At 44.0% G+C, this 15,192-nt stretch overlaps 2 protein-coding genes across 2 annotated transcripts in view; one reads left to right on the top strand and one right to left on the bottom strand.

Moving 5' to 3' along the window:
- Positions 1 to 189: 189 nt before the first annotated feature.
- On the bottom strand, positions 190 to 3,724 carry ckap4 (cytoskeleton associated protein 4). Its single transcript, XM_070854167.1, has 2 exons — positions 3,147 to 3,724; positions 190 to 1,802 (listed from the first exon to the last, which is right to left on the bottom strand). Exons 1-2 carry the CDS (start codon positions 3,462 to 3,464, stop codon positions 603 to 605), a joined length of 1,518 nt encoding a protein of 505 aa, XP_070710268.1. The 5' UTR covers positions 3,465 to 3,724; the 3' UTR covers positions 190 to 602.
- A 2,715-nt stretch (positions 3,725 to 6,439) lies between these two features.
- Positions 6,440 to 15,192, top strand: part of bltp3b (bridge-like lipid transfer protein family member 3B) — a 31,284-nt gene continuing 22,531 nt past the window's right edge. The window contains exon 1 of the mRNA XM_070853583.1: positions 6,440 to 6,780. Coding sequence (XP_070709684.1) covers positions 6,737 to 6,780 — 44 coding nt within the window. The 5' untranslated portion in view covers positions 6,440 to 6,736. The remainder of the gene's footprint in view (positions 6,781 to 15,192) is intronic.

The raw sequence follows: 15,192 nt of genomic DNA, 5'->3' as shown, positions 1-15,192 counted from the left end.
CCCTCAATGCTTTACATATGTAAAAAATATGGATTATGTATTTGAGATGGAATTCCTGTTTGAGTTCTAACATGATTCCAGCAGGTTACATTACACCTATCTAGAAGTGTACATTTACATTCGCACCCATACTATTAATGTATCCCACAAACCATTCACACCAAGGAAGAATGCACAGCTTTGGGTCAACAAGAGCTTTTATTCTTGTAATAAAAAAACATGTAGAGAGTAAACAAAGGAGTGCTCCAAAGGAGCTTATTATTGCATTTGGTTGGTTTTGCAAAAACACAGCATTGGCACGTAAAATGTAATGTAATTTAACAAAACAATAGGAAATGAAAAAAAAACTACAGTGCAGAATGAGTGTGGGTTTGAATTCACAGATCAGCAGTCCAGCTCTGCCCCTCTTCTCCTGACCTAACCCACGTCTTCCTCACATTGGCTACTTTTTCTACTAAAGTGTGCAACATTGTGACACCAGGCATCAAGTTTGAGAAACAGTTCTTCATGAATATCATAAAAAAGTGGGTTGTGGTCACCCTTTGGGAATTATTACTGTCTGTGTTGTGGTATCCTGATGTCTCATTGCTAACTCAAACTCCCTACTTTTCCTTCTTGCCTTTGGATAAGCCGGCCAGTGTCCGTGTGGTGTCCTGCAGAGCTTTCTGAAGAGCAGAAATGGCCTTGTCGTGGCCCTCTAGCTTGGCTGCTTTGCTCTCCAAGCCGTCCACCAAGCTCCTTAAGCTCTGCAGCTGCTCCGGCTTCACGGTGCTGCTGTTCTCCAGAGCAGCGAGCCTCTTCCCCAACTCCTCCACCTGCTCACTCAGGCTGGAGTCCTTCGACGTCAGCGTGGCCTGGGCACCGCCCATGTTGGACTGCAGCTCCCCCAAACTGCTCTTCAGTGCCTCGATCTCCTGCCGCGCGTCAGTTTTGGCTTCCTCTGCAGCCTGCCCTTGTGCAGCCAGAGTGCTCTCGTGGCTGTCGTATTTGCTGGATAGTGATTCCACTTTGGTGGTGATGTCTGACACTGATGCTGACAGTGAATCTACACTCTCCTCTGATATTTTAACTCTGGCCTCCAGGTCGTCCGATCTTTTCTTGATCTGAGCAGCTCCTTCATTCGCCTGCCTCTCCGCAGTGCGAACAGCTAAGACGGCCTGCTCCACGCCGCTCTCCAGCGTCGCGCTTTTGTCCATCAGAGCCTGGACATCAGCCTCTGCTTTAGACAGCGACTCCCTCAGACTCCCAACAGTCTCCTGCACTACCGACCTCACCGTTTCAACTTCCTGAGACACTGAGGCAACTTCCTGGTTACGAGTCTGGAGCTCTCCCCTCACAGCACCTATCTGTTCCCTGAGTGAATCGGCGAAGGCATCGGCGGCCTGCTTGTCTGTTCTGAGTTCACTGACAGCATCAACAATGGCAGAGAGCTCCTGCTTGATGAGCACGGGGTCTTCCATCTCACCCAGCCGGGCCTTCAGGTCGGCCAGCTGGCTCTGAGCCTCGCCCTGAGCTTCGGTGAACTCCGTCACGCTGGCGGTGATGGACTGACTCACCTCAGCCAGACGCTCCTCCACTGTCCTCTCCAGAGAGGAGAAGTCCCTCTCTCGGGCCTCCTTCACCTCGTTGATGCCCTCTGACAGGTCCCTGAGTAGATCGTTCTGGAGCTTCTGAAGGGCATCCTCCACTCTCCTCGTCTCCACCTCGCCCCTCTTCATCCGGCTGATGGCCCCCTCCAGCTCCACCCGTGTGATGCCCACCGATGACTCCAGCCCGTCCACAACACTCCTCAGAGCCTCCACCTGTACAACATTAGAGGAACACAGTCAGCATCAGTGCTTTAATCCTTTTTAACATCCACACAACATGAACCAGCACTTTTTATCAGGAGCTATGAAGCACAGCCCTGTTTTCAGCTTTGTGGGTTTTCCAGATAGTCCAGCTGGTTCTCGACCAGTTTATTTATAATTTTCTTAATTTTCTCAACATATTTCTTCACTTAATGTGAAAAACTCAACATAACCAAAACTGGAGATACACGTTTCATCTCATTATGATATAATTGCAGTTTATCAGTTCTTATGAAAAGTGAAACTAACCCTCTCCAACCTTTTTTCCTGAACAGAATTGGCTCACTCAACACTCACCACATCCATTTACAGATGAAGACCATGCAATGCCATTGAAAGCTCAGAAAATTGCTAGTGAGTGGACCTTGAGTTCAGATTATTCTCTTTGCCCTTGAACTTTCATGCACTACATTTACAAAATATGCTGAAAATACATATTTAGCAGATTTTTGGCAGATTAAATGTATAAAATGTAAAAGTGTGGATACATTATAGTACAACTGACCTGAAGGTCTGTATTTGAAAAGAGTAATATTGTGCTATTGTGGCAGAAAAAGAACTTGACTTGTGAGCTGTACTTGCACAGGACTATACCTGACACTAATCTGCTCAGAAAGAAAATATATACTAATCTTTCAAATTCTTACTCAGACGAAGAGTCCTATTATAGTAGTGGTCTCCACCCAAAGTAAATCAACAGCTGAACATTTACATTTGTTCAGTAGAGTCATCACACACCTGAAGTCGGGTGGGAAATGGCTGCGAATGAGGAAAATCCTCAGTGTAGCTGAGACTGGTCTCACACAGAGTAGTTTGCATTGAGAAAGGTCAGTGCAGGAGTGAGGACGGGATGGATGAAACAGGAGAGGACACACATATGCATTTCTGCCTGTCTTGAGTTAGATTTCTAAAACAAAGAGACTCCTGGAGACAGTGAACTCTCCCTCATCTGCCCTGTGCAGCTTAACATTCACCGACATAACAGTCTATATCTGTTATGTTGTAACACAAAACTAAGAAACCAAGGTTTGAAATGTTTCGTTTGACTTATTAGGCGTTAACTGATGGAAAAAGTATGAGGAGTTCACCAAATCCATCACTGTGTTTCACCAAACCTACCCAACCCCCATCAGTACATACAGTACAGCAACTCTATGGACGGTTATGTAACTGCACACACAAAAAACCCCAAATCTATGTAGTTTATATTCCTCTAAAAGTTTAGGATCCTCTGCTAACGTCACCCACAGGCAGTTACATGCTTCTCCCCATTGATTCGTGTCGTTTCCTCCCTACCTGTTGGACGACGCTCTCCATTTTACTGCCCAGCTCTGCGCTCTGCCGTGCGCTCTCTTCGTGCCTGGCGCTCGTTTGGCGCATTTCCTCCATTGCTTGTTGTAAATAAAAGGCAGCGAACCCCGCAGCGCCTATCAAGGCCAAATAAAACAGTGCGGTGGCGATGAGGCCGAGACAGCCGCCTGACCGTGGCCCCTGAGGTCCGGGGCCACTCGTCCCGTTGCCGGCGCTCTTCTGGCTTTTCTTCGACGCATCGTCCTGGCTGGATGCGGCGCTCTTCTCGCTGGAGTTGCTCTTGTGTCGGTTTTTTGCGGTCATACTCGGTGGGAGCTCGCTCAGATGTATATGGATCTATGTGTGTGTGTGTGTGTGTGTGAGAGAGAGGTGAGGTGAGTGAGTGCTGCTGCTTTTTGCAGTCGTGGATGGAGCGTGTTTCCAGTCAGGCCCACAGACCGGACCAGCAGCGTATCAGTGAGCGCGTCGTGTCTTTCTACGGGGCTTTTAGCGTTGAGGTATGCGGATGGGGGCTGTCCCATGTCCAACTGCAGGCTCTGCATGGGTCCGACTCAATGACACAAACCAGCAGGAAACGATGATTGATTTCTGCTCTTCTTAGATTCTGATGATTAGGCTCTATTTTTACATCAGAAACTTGATCAGCCTGATTATTTTAGTATTATTCATCTAAAAGGAGTGAAGTTTCTACAGAAGCATCTTCCTGGTCTTTCAAAGTGTTCCTTATGGTCCATATCAAGACAAGCACTGGGTTAGTTTCACTGTTTAAGAAACTCTAAGTGAGAAAATGTCTTAATGATGTAGTGAAGGAGAAGAGTTGCGCCACCTTGGGAGAAAACTTTGCACCAAACAGGCACCATTGCCTAAAGTCTATTAATCTGTGTGTTTATAACATACATCAGTGTATGAAAAGCCTTTGTGGAGGCTGTTTCAGGTCTAAAACACTGATGCAAACTTTCTGCAAGCGGCTCTTACAGCAGCAGAGCAGAGCAGAGCAGGGAGGGGCTGTCTCTCTCTCTCTCTCTCTCTCTCTCTCTCTCTCTCTTTGCTCCTCCTTTCATACGTGGCAGCTGAAGTGCGCAGGCTGATCTAATGTCCTCTGGCTCCATCTCCACACACAGACACCCATCACACACAAGCCTAAGCCGTGTAAAAAGTTTACACGGCTTAGGTGACCACACACACACACACCAAAAAGTAAAAAGTCCAAGTCGTTTCAGTGCATGAAATGTTTTCAAAGCTGTGAATGATGGATTTTATGAGGCTCTTAATTGTGTTTGTAAATGAATAAACACAATGTTCTTTCCATCTCATCTACATCAATGATATCATGTTCATTTGTAATCACATTACGATCACATCACCATTGTATTCTGTTATAAAGTTCCATTATATTTCTGTAGGACTTTATTAAGACACGTATGTGCAAATTTTCTCTAATGTTATTTAGAAAAATGACTGAATGAATGTCTTTATTGTCACTGTAACGGGTACAACGAAAGTGAAAGGTGCAATCCTCCTTAGGTGCCATAAAAAGTATAAAAGAAACACACTAGAATGCAATGTAATAAATATCTAAAGAACAAAGTGCAGAATAAAAAGAGTCTAAAGTACACTAAAGGGCAATATAAAAGAGAAATATCATCCACACCTGAACAACACGTCATTGCACAAGATTCAAGTCAGACAATATTTAGTGCTCTTGCATAGAAACTGTTTTTTAATCTGTTTGTCTGGCCTTTAATGTCCTGAAACGTCTGCCAGAGGGTAACAGTTCAAAAAGTGAATTGCCAGGATGAGTTTGATCCCTGAGGATGTGCTGTGCCCTCCTGAGGCAGTGGAAACTGTAGAGTTCCTCCAGGGAAGGAAGGGGGCAGCTGGTGATCTTCTGGGCCGTGGTGACAACCCTTTGGAGCTTTGGATCTAAAAAGGTGTTGTAGGAGTAGTTTTATTTGGCTTATTGTAGTTATTATGCCAAAGCATACCACTGTGTCCACCACCACAAGAAGAAAATATCCTCACAAGCTAAAATTCTCACTAACTTTGCATTCTGAAACTTTGACTGAAAGAGAAATCAGACAATTGGTCATTTTCAAAAAGAGCAAAGCATGTTTACAACACTAGATGTCACTAGAAGAGCGTTTTATAGTGAGAGCAAACATTGGCTGTAAACCCCTGAAGTACTGTGTATATTCCACAATGTAGTATGGACAGACAACAATATGAAACCATTTGAACAGTTAACACATGAAAAACAATTACAATTTGTTGACATTACATTATTATAGCATCATTGCCGAGTTAATAGCAGAGTTGGCTTAATAAACGTAACATAAATATTAATACTCCAGCTTTCACATGTTTGGGGTGGTGCAGTATTTCACTGTATCCAGGTAAAATGCATGAAAGACATGAAAACAGAAAGTTGCTGGAGTGTATTTGGAAGAAAGAAATAAGATTAATGACAGATATCTAATTCCATCAGTAGAAATGCTAAATAATATAAATTCAGTTTGAGTTGAGAATCTATTTTTTCCAGGTAAAAGGTCAAATCAAGTCAGTTTATCTGCCAAAATGTCTGACGAAAGGCAGAGTTCAAAAATAGGAATGTTCTAATTTCAGCTAGTTTACTTTAGTGAAAATAGTAAAGGTACTATGGTGTAGAAATTCTTTGTTACAAGTGAAAGGACTGAATTCAAAATACATTTTCCCTGGTGAAAGTACAAATATATTAACATCCAAATATACTTAAACTACTAAAAGAAAAGTACTAATTTTGCAGAAGCTTTTTAAAAACGTTATGTGTGTTTTAAATAAATAGTGATGCAGTCATGTGAAGTCATGAATCACTTTAATGCTGCAGTTGGTAAAAAAAAAAGGGGGCGACTTTTAACCTGTAATAACACATAATAATGTATTTGTTGTTTATATCTTGTATTATCAAACTAAATCTAGAAAGTAACCAAAGTTATCAGATAGTGAGTACTAAAAACCATTATGCTTCTGAAATACAGTTGAGTAGAAGTACAAAGATGGAGGAGATGAAAATACTCAGGTAAAGTACAAGTATTTGTAAATTTGTACTCAAGGAACAAAGACCTTAATTGACTCTAAAGGCATCTCTATAAATGTATGCCCCATCTTTACCCCACAGACCCACATCTCTGACTAAGAGGGAGTTCCGAGCAGACGCTGAACGCCCCATGACGCTCCGCCCAGACGCCATGACGTCAGACGCCGTCAGTCGGACGCGCTGTCCAGGTGTTCGGAGTGAGATATTGCAGAGATCTGGACCGTTGTGGAGCTTCATCAGCTTTATCACTGTATCTGCATGAATTGGCCTAACGGGATGCGCTTTGTCTCCGATCCCGGCAGCCACCGGGACCTGTGAAATGCCGTCTCTCCGTCCCCCCGCTCCCCCATCCCTCAGAGAAAGAAGCGGGAGCAGCGTTAAAACGAAGCCTGACACAGAGATGAGAATTTGAGCTGTGTGTTTTCTAACTACGGTGGGGAAAGCTAGCGGGTAGGCTAGGCTAGACACCCGGCGGCGGCTCGGATACCGGATTTGTGCGGCCATGGCTGGGCTCATCAAGAAGCAGATCCTGAAGCATCTCTCCAGGTCAGTCCTGAGCGGTGGTTCCCGTCAGCGGACAGGGAGTGGAGAGAAAAGGACGAGGGAGGGATTCAGCTGTCAGACAGACGTTAGCTAGCTATCACCAGAAATGTTAGTTTAATGTTACAAACGATGCGAAAACCAGGTATTTTTATTCCTGTAAACGTGTGGACTCTTTTCCTCTTGGTGTTTGCTAAGTTAGCTCGCATGTCTGCTGTCTGTCAGGCTGTCAGCTGCGTTTTCACTTGAGGTAACCCCTAGTGACCTGAGACGTGGCTAGTCGGCTAACCTGCTAACATGCTAGTGAGGAGCTAATCCCTCAACACTTGCTTTAGCAGGTTGAACCAGTCGAGTGTCAGATTGGTTTAAAAAACAATCTCAGCCTTCCCCCGAAGACAAATAATCCTCCAGTCACTGGTAGCTATCACACACACACACTGCCTGCAACATAAACCATGTAACTGTCTCATAACTAGACTTAAATTTGAGATCCACATCACGTTAATTGTGAAGGCAGAGTGCAAAGGCAACATCAGGTGGTGCAGGTTTGTTTACACGGGTATGAATCCTGCTTATGTGGTCTTTTCACCTCTGTGCCTCCCAGTCAGACATCACACTCACCCTCAGCACACAAGATCACGTAGAGAGGGACTTTTCATACACTGTCACCTTAAATCAAGCACATTTTAAAGCATTTAGTGGCACCCTTTTATGTTCCTAGAGATAAATGAAGGTAATATTGGTTCAGGATGTGTTTAATGGCGCTACCACTTGCTGTGTAAGGCTCCATTTATTTTTTCTTAATGTCTTGCTGTTATGGGCAGCGTTCAGCTCGACCCACTTTACATGCATTATTTATTTTTTTTCCACTGTCCCTCAAGGGACTTTCAATGGGCTACTTGCTTGTTTTGTTCCAGGGGGAGAGCTTGAAACATGCAGTCACTGGTTCCCTCCCGTGCACTGCTAACCTGCTAATCACCTATAACCGGGTGCATTCCCACCCTCAGCTGTTGTGTCAAGCTGTAGAGTGCATTGGATATTAATGATGGAGGCAGGTTGCAGAGTAGGAGAAATGACAGCTGTCACATTTGCAGTGCAGGTCGCAGATGATTCAGTCTTTGAAAAGAGCATCAGTATGCAGGTGGACCGGTCTACGTTCACAGAGGTGAAAGTCTATGTTGTCACAGAGGTGTGATTAATCAGTCAGTCACTGTTTAATACCTTAGTGGTGTTTAGGGTCGCTTTGTCCTTCATATTCATGAACACAATGCCACAGCTAAGCTGTGTGTTGCATTGTCTGCAGCCTGTGTTTTGCATGCCCTTCATTGTCCTAGTTCCCTTAAGTTGTGTCTCCTTGCGCTGTGAGTGTGTGTGTGTGTGTTTCTGCAGATGCTTGTGCATGCCCTCAGCAGCATTAGCATCAACACTGACAGGAAATGACTTGAAGAGTAGTGATGTCATCCGTCTTCGGGCTTGTCATCTGATCCTCTTCGTCCCGGCCTGATTTGCTGGGCGCTGAGCGGAAGCTGACCTGGCTGACAGTCGGCCAATCCTGATCCGTATGGTGTGGTGATGTCACAGTAAAGGTGCTGGTGTCAGAAAGCGGCACCACACGCTGCAAATACAGCAGACTGCGATTAATATGCATGTTTGGGTGATTCAGTTCGAGGATGAGTTCGATTTGCTGCTTCATCAGCATCAGCTGGGAATAGTTCTCCCTGCCGGCTATGTTATCCACACACACAGTGTAGGTGTGCTTACACAGCTACAGGTTATGTTATGAGTGGCAACAGTTTGCAGAGCACACACGTCTACCCAATGCTGTGTGTGAGCAGGACGAACCCGTTAGAGTGAGGCGGCACCTAATCTTTACAGTTCATTGACTTGATTGAGTCTGCGGTGGCTGTCCCTCCTCCAGGCCAAGACAAGCGCGCAGAGGCATGCATGACATATTAAACAAGGCCTTTTTGTACAATGTGAAGTGTTTAGAGGATGTGTTGTGTGCGACTTTTCATGTGCAAGGAAGAGTTTGTTGATATTAAACGACATGGCTGAGATGGTGTGTGTTTTCCTGACGTTAGAGTGTGTTGAGAAAGTGTGTCACAGAAGGTCGAACTCAGGCAGCCCCTGGGGGTGAATAGATGACAAGGTGTGTGTGTGTCTTCATTACAGACAGGTTTAGATTATCGACGGGGCCCTGGCCAACAGCCAGACAGAGAGGGATCCTATTACACACACACACACACACACACACGCATACACACATAGATGGATGCAGAAATAGCTAAACACAGTTAGACAAAAGAGAGATTTGACATGGACTCTTAAAGTCAGGCTCAGCTGCAGAGCTGGTAGACTCTCTGGGACAGGAGCTTAATTACAGGCGTTGAAGAACGAGAATCAAACTTTGTATGAATGGTCGGTGTTGGGACGGAGAGAACGCACTCCCAGATGGAGGTCCGGAGAGATAAGGAGACTTTGAGCTTCTTACTTTCGTCCCTCTTACCTACTTTTCCTCATTCCTTCCTTCTTTCCTTCCTGACTTTCCCTCCTCGCTCCATCTTTCCATTCTTCATTTCCTCTGCTCCTCCCTTTCCTCTTGTTAGGTCACTGCTAAAAAAATTTTCCTGATCTTGACATTAAGTAAATGCATTTGGGGTTGCAAGTAACTGTCCATAAGTTTCTCCATTAATCAGTTTTTCAATTGAGTGTCCAAAACTGGTAAAATGCTATTTCCCAGAGCTCAAGGTGGCATCTTCAAATCTCTTGTTTTCTCTGCCAATAAGATATAAGATATCCACTCTATAAAGATATGAAGCAGAGCAAAGCATTTTGGGAGGTAAATTTGTGGGTTTTCTTTTCCTTTTTTAGCCAGATGGAAACAACCCATCTGGAAACATCTGTCCTCCCTAAAAGCCATCCAGAGTGATGTTCCAAAAGTTTATTTTTGTTGTGAAGGAAGGAAAAGGAAAAAAAAAAAAACGCCACATGACTTTGACTCACCTTATTTCTGGCGTTTGAGTCCTTAAAATGTATTCTGGCTTCAAAGTGACCCCTGCCTGTTCAGCCCATATACCACCATGACTACAGAGTAAATGGCTGCTCATTTGTGTCACAAGACCACAGCATAACTCACATCCTCAGTCACAGAGGAATGCAGAATCTCGGGGTGAGTGGCAGAGGCAGATCAGCTGTTGATAGACAAACACGTACAGAGAAGGGGCCCCTAAGAACGAAAGGATTAAGACTAGAGTTCATGACCCGGGTGATTAGGCTTATAGTCAGGTCAGGTCTGGTATGCGACGTCCATTTTGGGGTTAAGTCAGGACGGTATAGGCGAGTTGTCACGGCGACTCAGGCATAGCCCCAGGCATGTTCAATACTCACGTGTTCAACCTGTCAGTGGTTCTTTCGCATTTTATATGATCTAATAAAGATGATGCATCGGTTATCAGAGATCTTAGGACCACCAACTCATCTCACACGAATTTCATGAGGTAAGGGGAGCATTTTTCACCTCAGCTCAGGTTGAGGCGTGAGGTATTGCAACACCAGTATTCCAAACATGTTGTCCGTCGTGTGTGCGCACACGCAGCTTTTTCACTTATTCATCAGTGGAGGTTTATTGCCCACTGCAGTGTGAGAGATGAGTTCTGCTGTTGTGTTTGTCACCGTGAGCCTCTTTAGGCCTGACTCTCTCCAGCCTGCAGTAGCTGTGCGATGATGCACCATAGGGATGAGCTCCACTATTTCCAGTGCTATCGCTCACTGCTGGTGGGAAGGCTATTATGGCATGAGTCATGACTGAGCGCCTAGCTGTGGGTGTCTCATCAGAGCGTAGCTGTGAAGTACTTGTGTGTGTTTTTGTGTGTGTGTGTCTGTGTTTGAGAGAGAGAGAGACTGACATTTGACCAGAGTCCCTCCGGCCCTTGGTGTCCTCTGCTGCTGTGTAACGGGGGTCTTGGATTGTTTTCTCTCCTGCACGCTAACCTTTTCACCGTCTCCACGGGGGGCATGAATATTCCAGGCCTTCGCTGCCAATATAAACTCACCTCACTTTGACAAGGTTGCCTGTGTGTTGTTGAATTGTTGTCCCTGTTGATGTGTGTGTGTGTGTGTGGAGGTGTTTTGTAGGAGTTTGTGTGTGTGTCTTTGCACTTGTGTTGGTATGTAGGCTAGAAAGTAATTCAAGCAACCCCTCTTGGTGATCACTTCGAGGTGAGTCAGTCTTTTTAATAACCGACCCGTCAGGGGCTACGTAATGTATTTTTGTTCTCATCAACATTTCCACAACAAACACTTTGCAAAGAGCATCAATATCAGAAGAGTGGAAAATCATAAAGCAGCAACGTTGGGTCCACATTCACCAACATGTTTGAAGTTTTCCCAGCATGATGATCTCACCATTGCCAGTACATTATGCAAGAAAACAACTTTCTTTGAAACTTTTCAGCTTTTTTTCAGTAGCATTAGCGTATTTGTTTTATCACAACTTTAAAAAGTAATCGACTCGTGGGTCGAGAAATGTTAGGAAGACACTGAAGTCCTGAAAGATGATATTTTGTCGTTTTGTGTCCACAAAATAATAACTTGAGCGCACAAATTGTTATCTAGTGCTCACAACATATGGCTCTTCTGCACGACAGTTAGTACTGTGTGCACACTGTGTAATTTCCAAAAGGGAAAACTTTTCAAACTCCCCTTTGTCTGGAATCAAACCTACACCCTTAGCATTGAGTAACCTTTGATGAAATAACTTTTTTAGAACTGCACACACATCACAAATCCCACACATCAGACAATAAAATAACTGAATGATCTGCTAAATAAAGACACTTGGACTGTGTTATAAACCTTTTTCTTTTTGAAAAACAAAATAGCCAAGACAGTCAGAGCCTACTGAAAGTCACCTTTGACTCTCTCATGTCGTAAGTTGTTCAAGTCATCTGCCTTCGATCAAGCCTGGAGGTCAACAGAAGACTCAAGATGGTGTTATTTAATGTGAACACTGAGTAAAGGTGGTGGACGGCGCTAGCTGGTAATTAAGAAAAAGTTAATGCATGTGGGTGGGTGTTATTTTTAGATTGGGTTTGTTTTGAAGGTGAACATTTGATTTACCAGCACACCCACGCTGCAGGCAGTCAGCTTCCCAACACTGCACTGCTGCTGTCGTCTAACAGGAGTCCAACAAAGTAATAAAGAGCGCAATGTTTCTGACCAGCCAACACAAATATATTTTTATCTCAACCATATTAGATTACATTTGTTTAGCTTCATATGAAATATCAGAGACGCTTCCTGAGGGAAGTCTGTTGACTGCCGCTGTGTTAAACCATGTTACCATTTAGAAACACTTAATGTAATTTAATTTGTTGGATTGTCTTAGTGTGTTGCATTTGCCAAAGACATCTTCTGAGATCAAGTGGTTGTTTCTGTTGGTTCTTCGACTGGTCTCTATCAGAATAAAGGAAAACTGACTTAACTGAGAGGAGTTATCAGACTTTTTTCTGCAGCTGACTCATTGTACACTCTGCAGTCACCAATGAAGGATGCAGAGGCCCATCTGAATGTCACATTGAATGTCTCTGTTTTGTTTTGTTGTTGAGCCAAACCTGCTGCCCGGCCAAATCAGCATTGGCAGGAAAGAATGTGGTAACATCTCTTTCTTCTTCTGGAAAACCACATTCCTAAACCCCAGGATAAGCCCTGAGGATCCCTCCTCTCTCTCTGTATTTCTCTCTCTCTTTACGTTGCCTCGCTCTCGGTTGCTAAAACAAGCTGGCCGTCCGTTTGAGTCACCCCGGCCGCCTTCCCTCCGGCTCCTCTCTTTCTGGTGCTGATGTAATCGAATGCACACCACGAAAGCACCGTCAGAGCAGGAAAAATCTGGGAGTCTCTCTGTTTCCACAGCCACAGACATCATCATGAAGAGTGGAGGACTAAAGTCTGCTGACAGTGTGCTGTGGCTAAGGGGCCTTTGCAGACATCTTTTACACTGACTTTGGCCAAAATACACACAAAATCTAACTCAAATCTATATTTTTTGACAAGAATAAAAAAGACCTTTTTATAATTTCTGTCTTAACAGAGAAAGACAATACATTAATATTCAAGTAAAACTAACTTTTACAGAGAGGAATGTGGGCATGGGTTCAGTTGTTCATTTTATGTTCGACAGGCAGACCTCCAGCCAGTAGCTTGTCCTTATCTCTTTATGGACCTGGATTTGGTCCGGTGAGCTCAGCCCTGCTGACTGGAATAATGGCAGACGAGATGAAAAGAAAAGATGACTCTGTGTGTGTGTGTGTGTTTGTGTGAGTGAACTTAATACCCTCTCCCTCTTGCTGGTGTTTATCAGTAACGAGCAGGATCTGTCTGTGTAATTTGGCTTCTTTAGCATTAGTAGCGTCGATATTAGACAGCCGATCAGCAACATCGCAGCACTGGTTTATTTATGACTTGGGAAGAAGGGGAGAGGAAGCGAAAGGTGGCACAGGGGGGAGAGACAGAGAGGCCACATAAGGAGTGAGAGAGGAGCGAAGCTAGCTGGTTGATACTTGATCAGCAGCAGGGATGAATATTTCACTGGTCACAAGGCTGAGACGCTCCAGCAACAACATCGATCTCTCAGAGACAGTCCGAGTGTGCTTCTGTCTCCGAGTGTGTGTGTGTGTGTGTGTGTGTGTGTATGCCCATGTGAGCACGTGTGCACATAATATTGTTTGGGCTTTGTTTTTTGTCTTGTTCCTTGTTCCATTGTGCCGAGTCTCTGTTTATGTCTGCTTCTACCGCTGAATAATTTACAGGGATGTTGAATTAGAGAAGAATCCAACACGGCCAAGAGAAGGTGTTGAGTGGAAAGAGGGAAGGAGGAATTTGACAAACTGAATCATTTAAAACATGGGCAGCTGAATCACAAAGCATTGCTCACTGGGTAAAGTTTCTTTCACGCAGCAGATACTGGGACTCTTTGCTCCTTGCCATGTCTCCGGGTAGTCCTCCATCGGTGACGACTCAGCCGATCCGAACAAAAACCTTTTGTCTCCCTAAGAATATCCAGTTACTCCATGATTATGGAGTGGCTCTATAATCATACATCACTTTTTTTTATAGCTGACAAAGCAGCTTCTTGCTTCTTCCTGTGACTTTATTTCAAAAGCATTTGGTATCAAGGACCAAATCCAAGCGGCATTAGTGCTGATACTCACCTTTATTTAGCTGGCGAGGTATCGCTACGTTAATTACAGTTTCTCAGTCAGTGTCCTAATAGAATGCAGTGTTTTTGCTGTCATTTACATTTATAATTCAGTCACAGTGGGCTGTCCATGTTACCTTACATAAAAATGAGTCCACTGACGTCCACACAGTGAGGTACAGATTTTACATTTGGGGAAATGAGAGCAATGTTATCTGGTTGGTGCTTGGTATCAGCAGGTATCCTGAGTTTGCGTGTCAGGTTGGGAAAAAAAATGAAGTGGCGCGTCCCTGTTTGATCCAGTCCGATCAAGTGTGTGTGTCAAGAGTCAAGTCGTTTGTTGTTGCATGTGCTCCCTACTGTGTGGTTTTTATGGGGCTGGGTATTTAACCTCAGCACCTACTGGTAGCCCGCCCAGCCCAAATATGAGCGTTGCACCAAGCGCCACTTAATTAAGAGTTTGGTCTAGACGTCTTGAGATAACGCTGTTATGAATAGGCGCTATATAAATAAAGATTGATTGATTTGAAGTATTGAATTGTCAAGCAACTAAAGATGGCATTTAATGCTTTATGAGATTCCTGTTAATCTTTGATCAGTTATTTCATGGTGTAAATAATACTGATATGTTTGAGACTTGTGGCTTGATGTTGATGCTTCGATGCACCTTCCTACTGGTTCTGACAATTACAGGCAAATAAGGAAGTAAGGAACCCAAAATATGGTTATAGTAAGCTAGATGCTTTAGGAGACTCCACCCTTCACCTAAAAATCAGCATTGTTTTGGTGCCAGTGCTGAAAATCAGATATTATATTGCCACTGATACTGAAGATAATGATACTCAGCACTATTGTATTTTGATGAGTGCAGTTACTCTCATTCCTCTCTGTGTATTGAAGTCAGTAGGGCAGTAAAATCCCGAAGCCTTTGTACATTGATAATAATGAGGTCACTCTTTCAGTAATGGATGTGAACCTGTGGTCTTTGATCTGGTCCTGTTTACAGCTACACACATAGTTGAAGTGTGTGAGAGATTAGCGCAATAACAAGATTAAGCCTACCTGAACTGTACACGTGTGCTTAAAAATAAAAAACACACAGGCTCACTTCCTTTTAAACTGCTACCAACTAGCTTGGATACATCGCTTTATCTTAAAATCTAGATATTCCACTGCGTTGTTGCAGTGATATAGACTAAACCTAGGAGGACATTTGGTATTCT

Source organism: Pempheris klunzingeri, chromosome 22 (assembly GCF_042242105.1).
Source record: "Pempheris klunzingeri isolate RE-2024b chromosome 22, fPemKlu1.hap1, whole genome shotgun sequence".
Taxonomy (NCBI): domain Eukaryota; kingdom Metazoa; phylum Chordata; class Actinopteri; order Acropomatiformes; family Pempheridae; genus Pempheris; species Pempheris klunzingeri.
The sequence above is the reverse complement of the archived record's forward strand: the minus strand, read 5'-3'. Positions and strand labels throughout refer to the sequence as shown.

Coding starts and splice junctions, on each gene's coding strand:
- ckap4 (XM_070854167.1), bottom strand. CDS start 3,464: ATGACCGCAAAAAACCGACACAAGAGCAACTCCAGCGAGAAGAGCGCC. Junction 1,803..3,146: donor TGGAGAGCGTCGTCCAACAG/GTAGGGAGGAAA, acceptor AATGTTGTACAG/GTGGAGGCTCTGAGGAGTGT.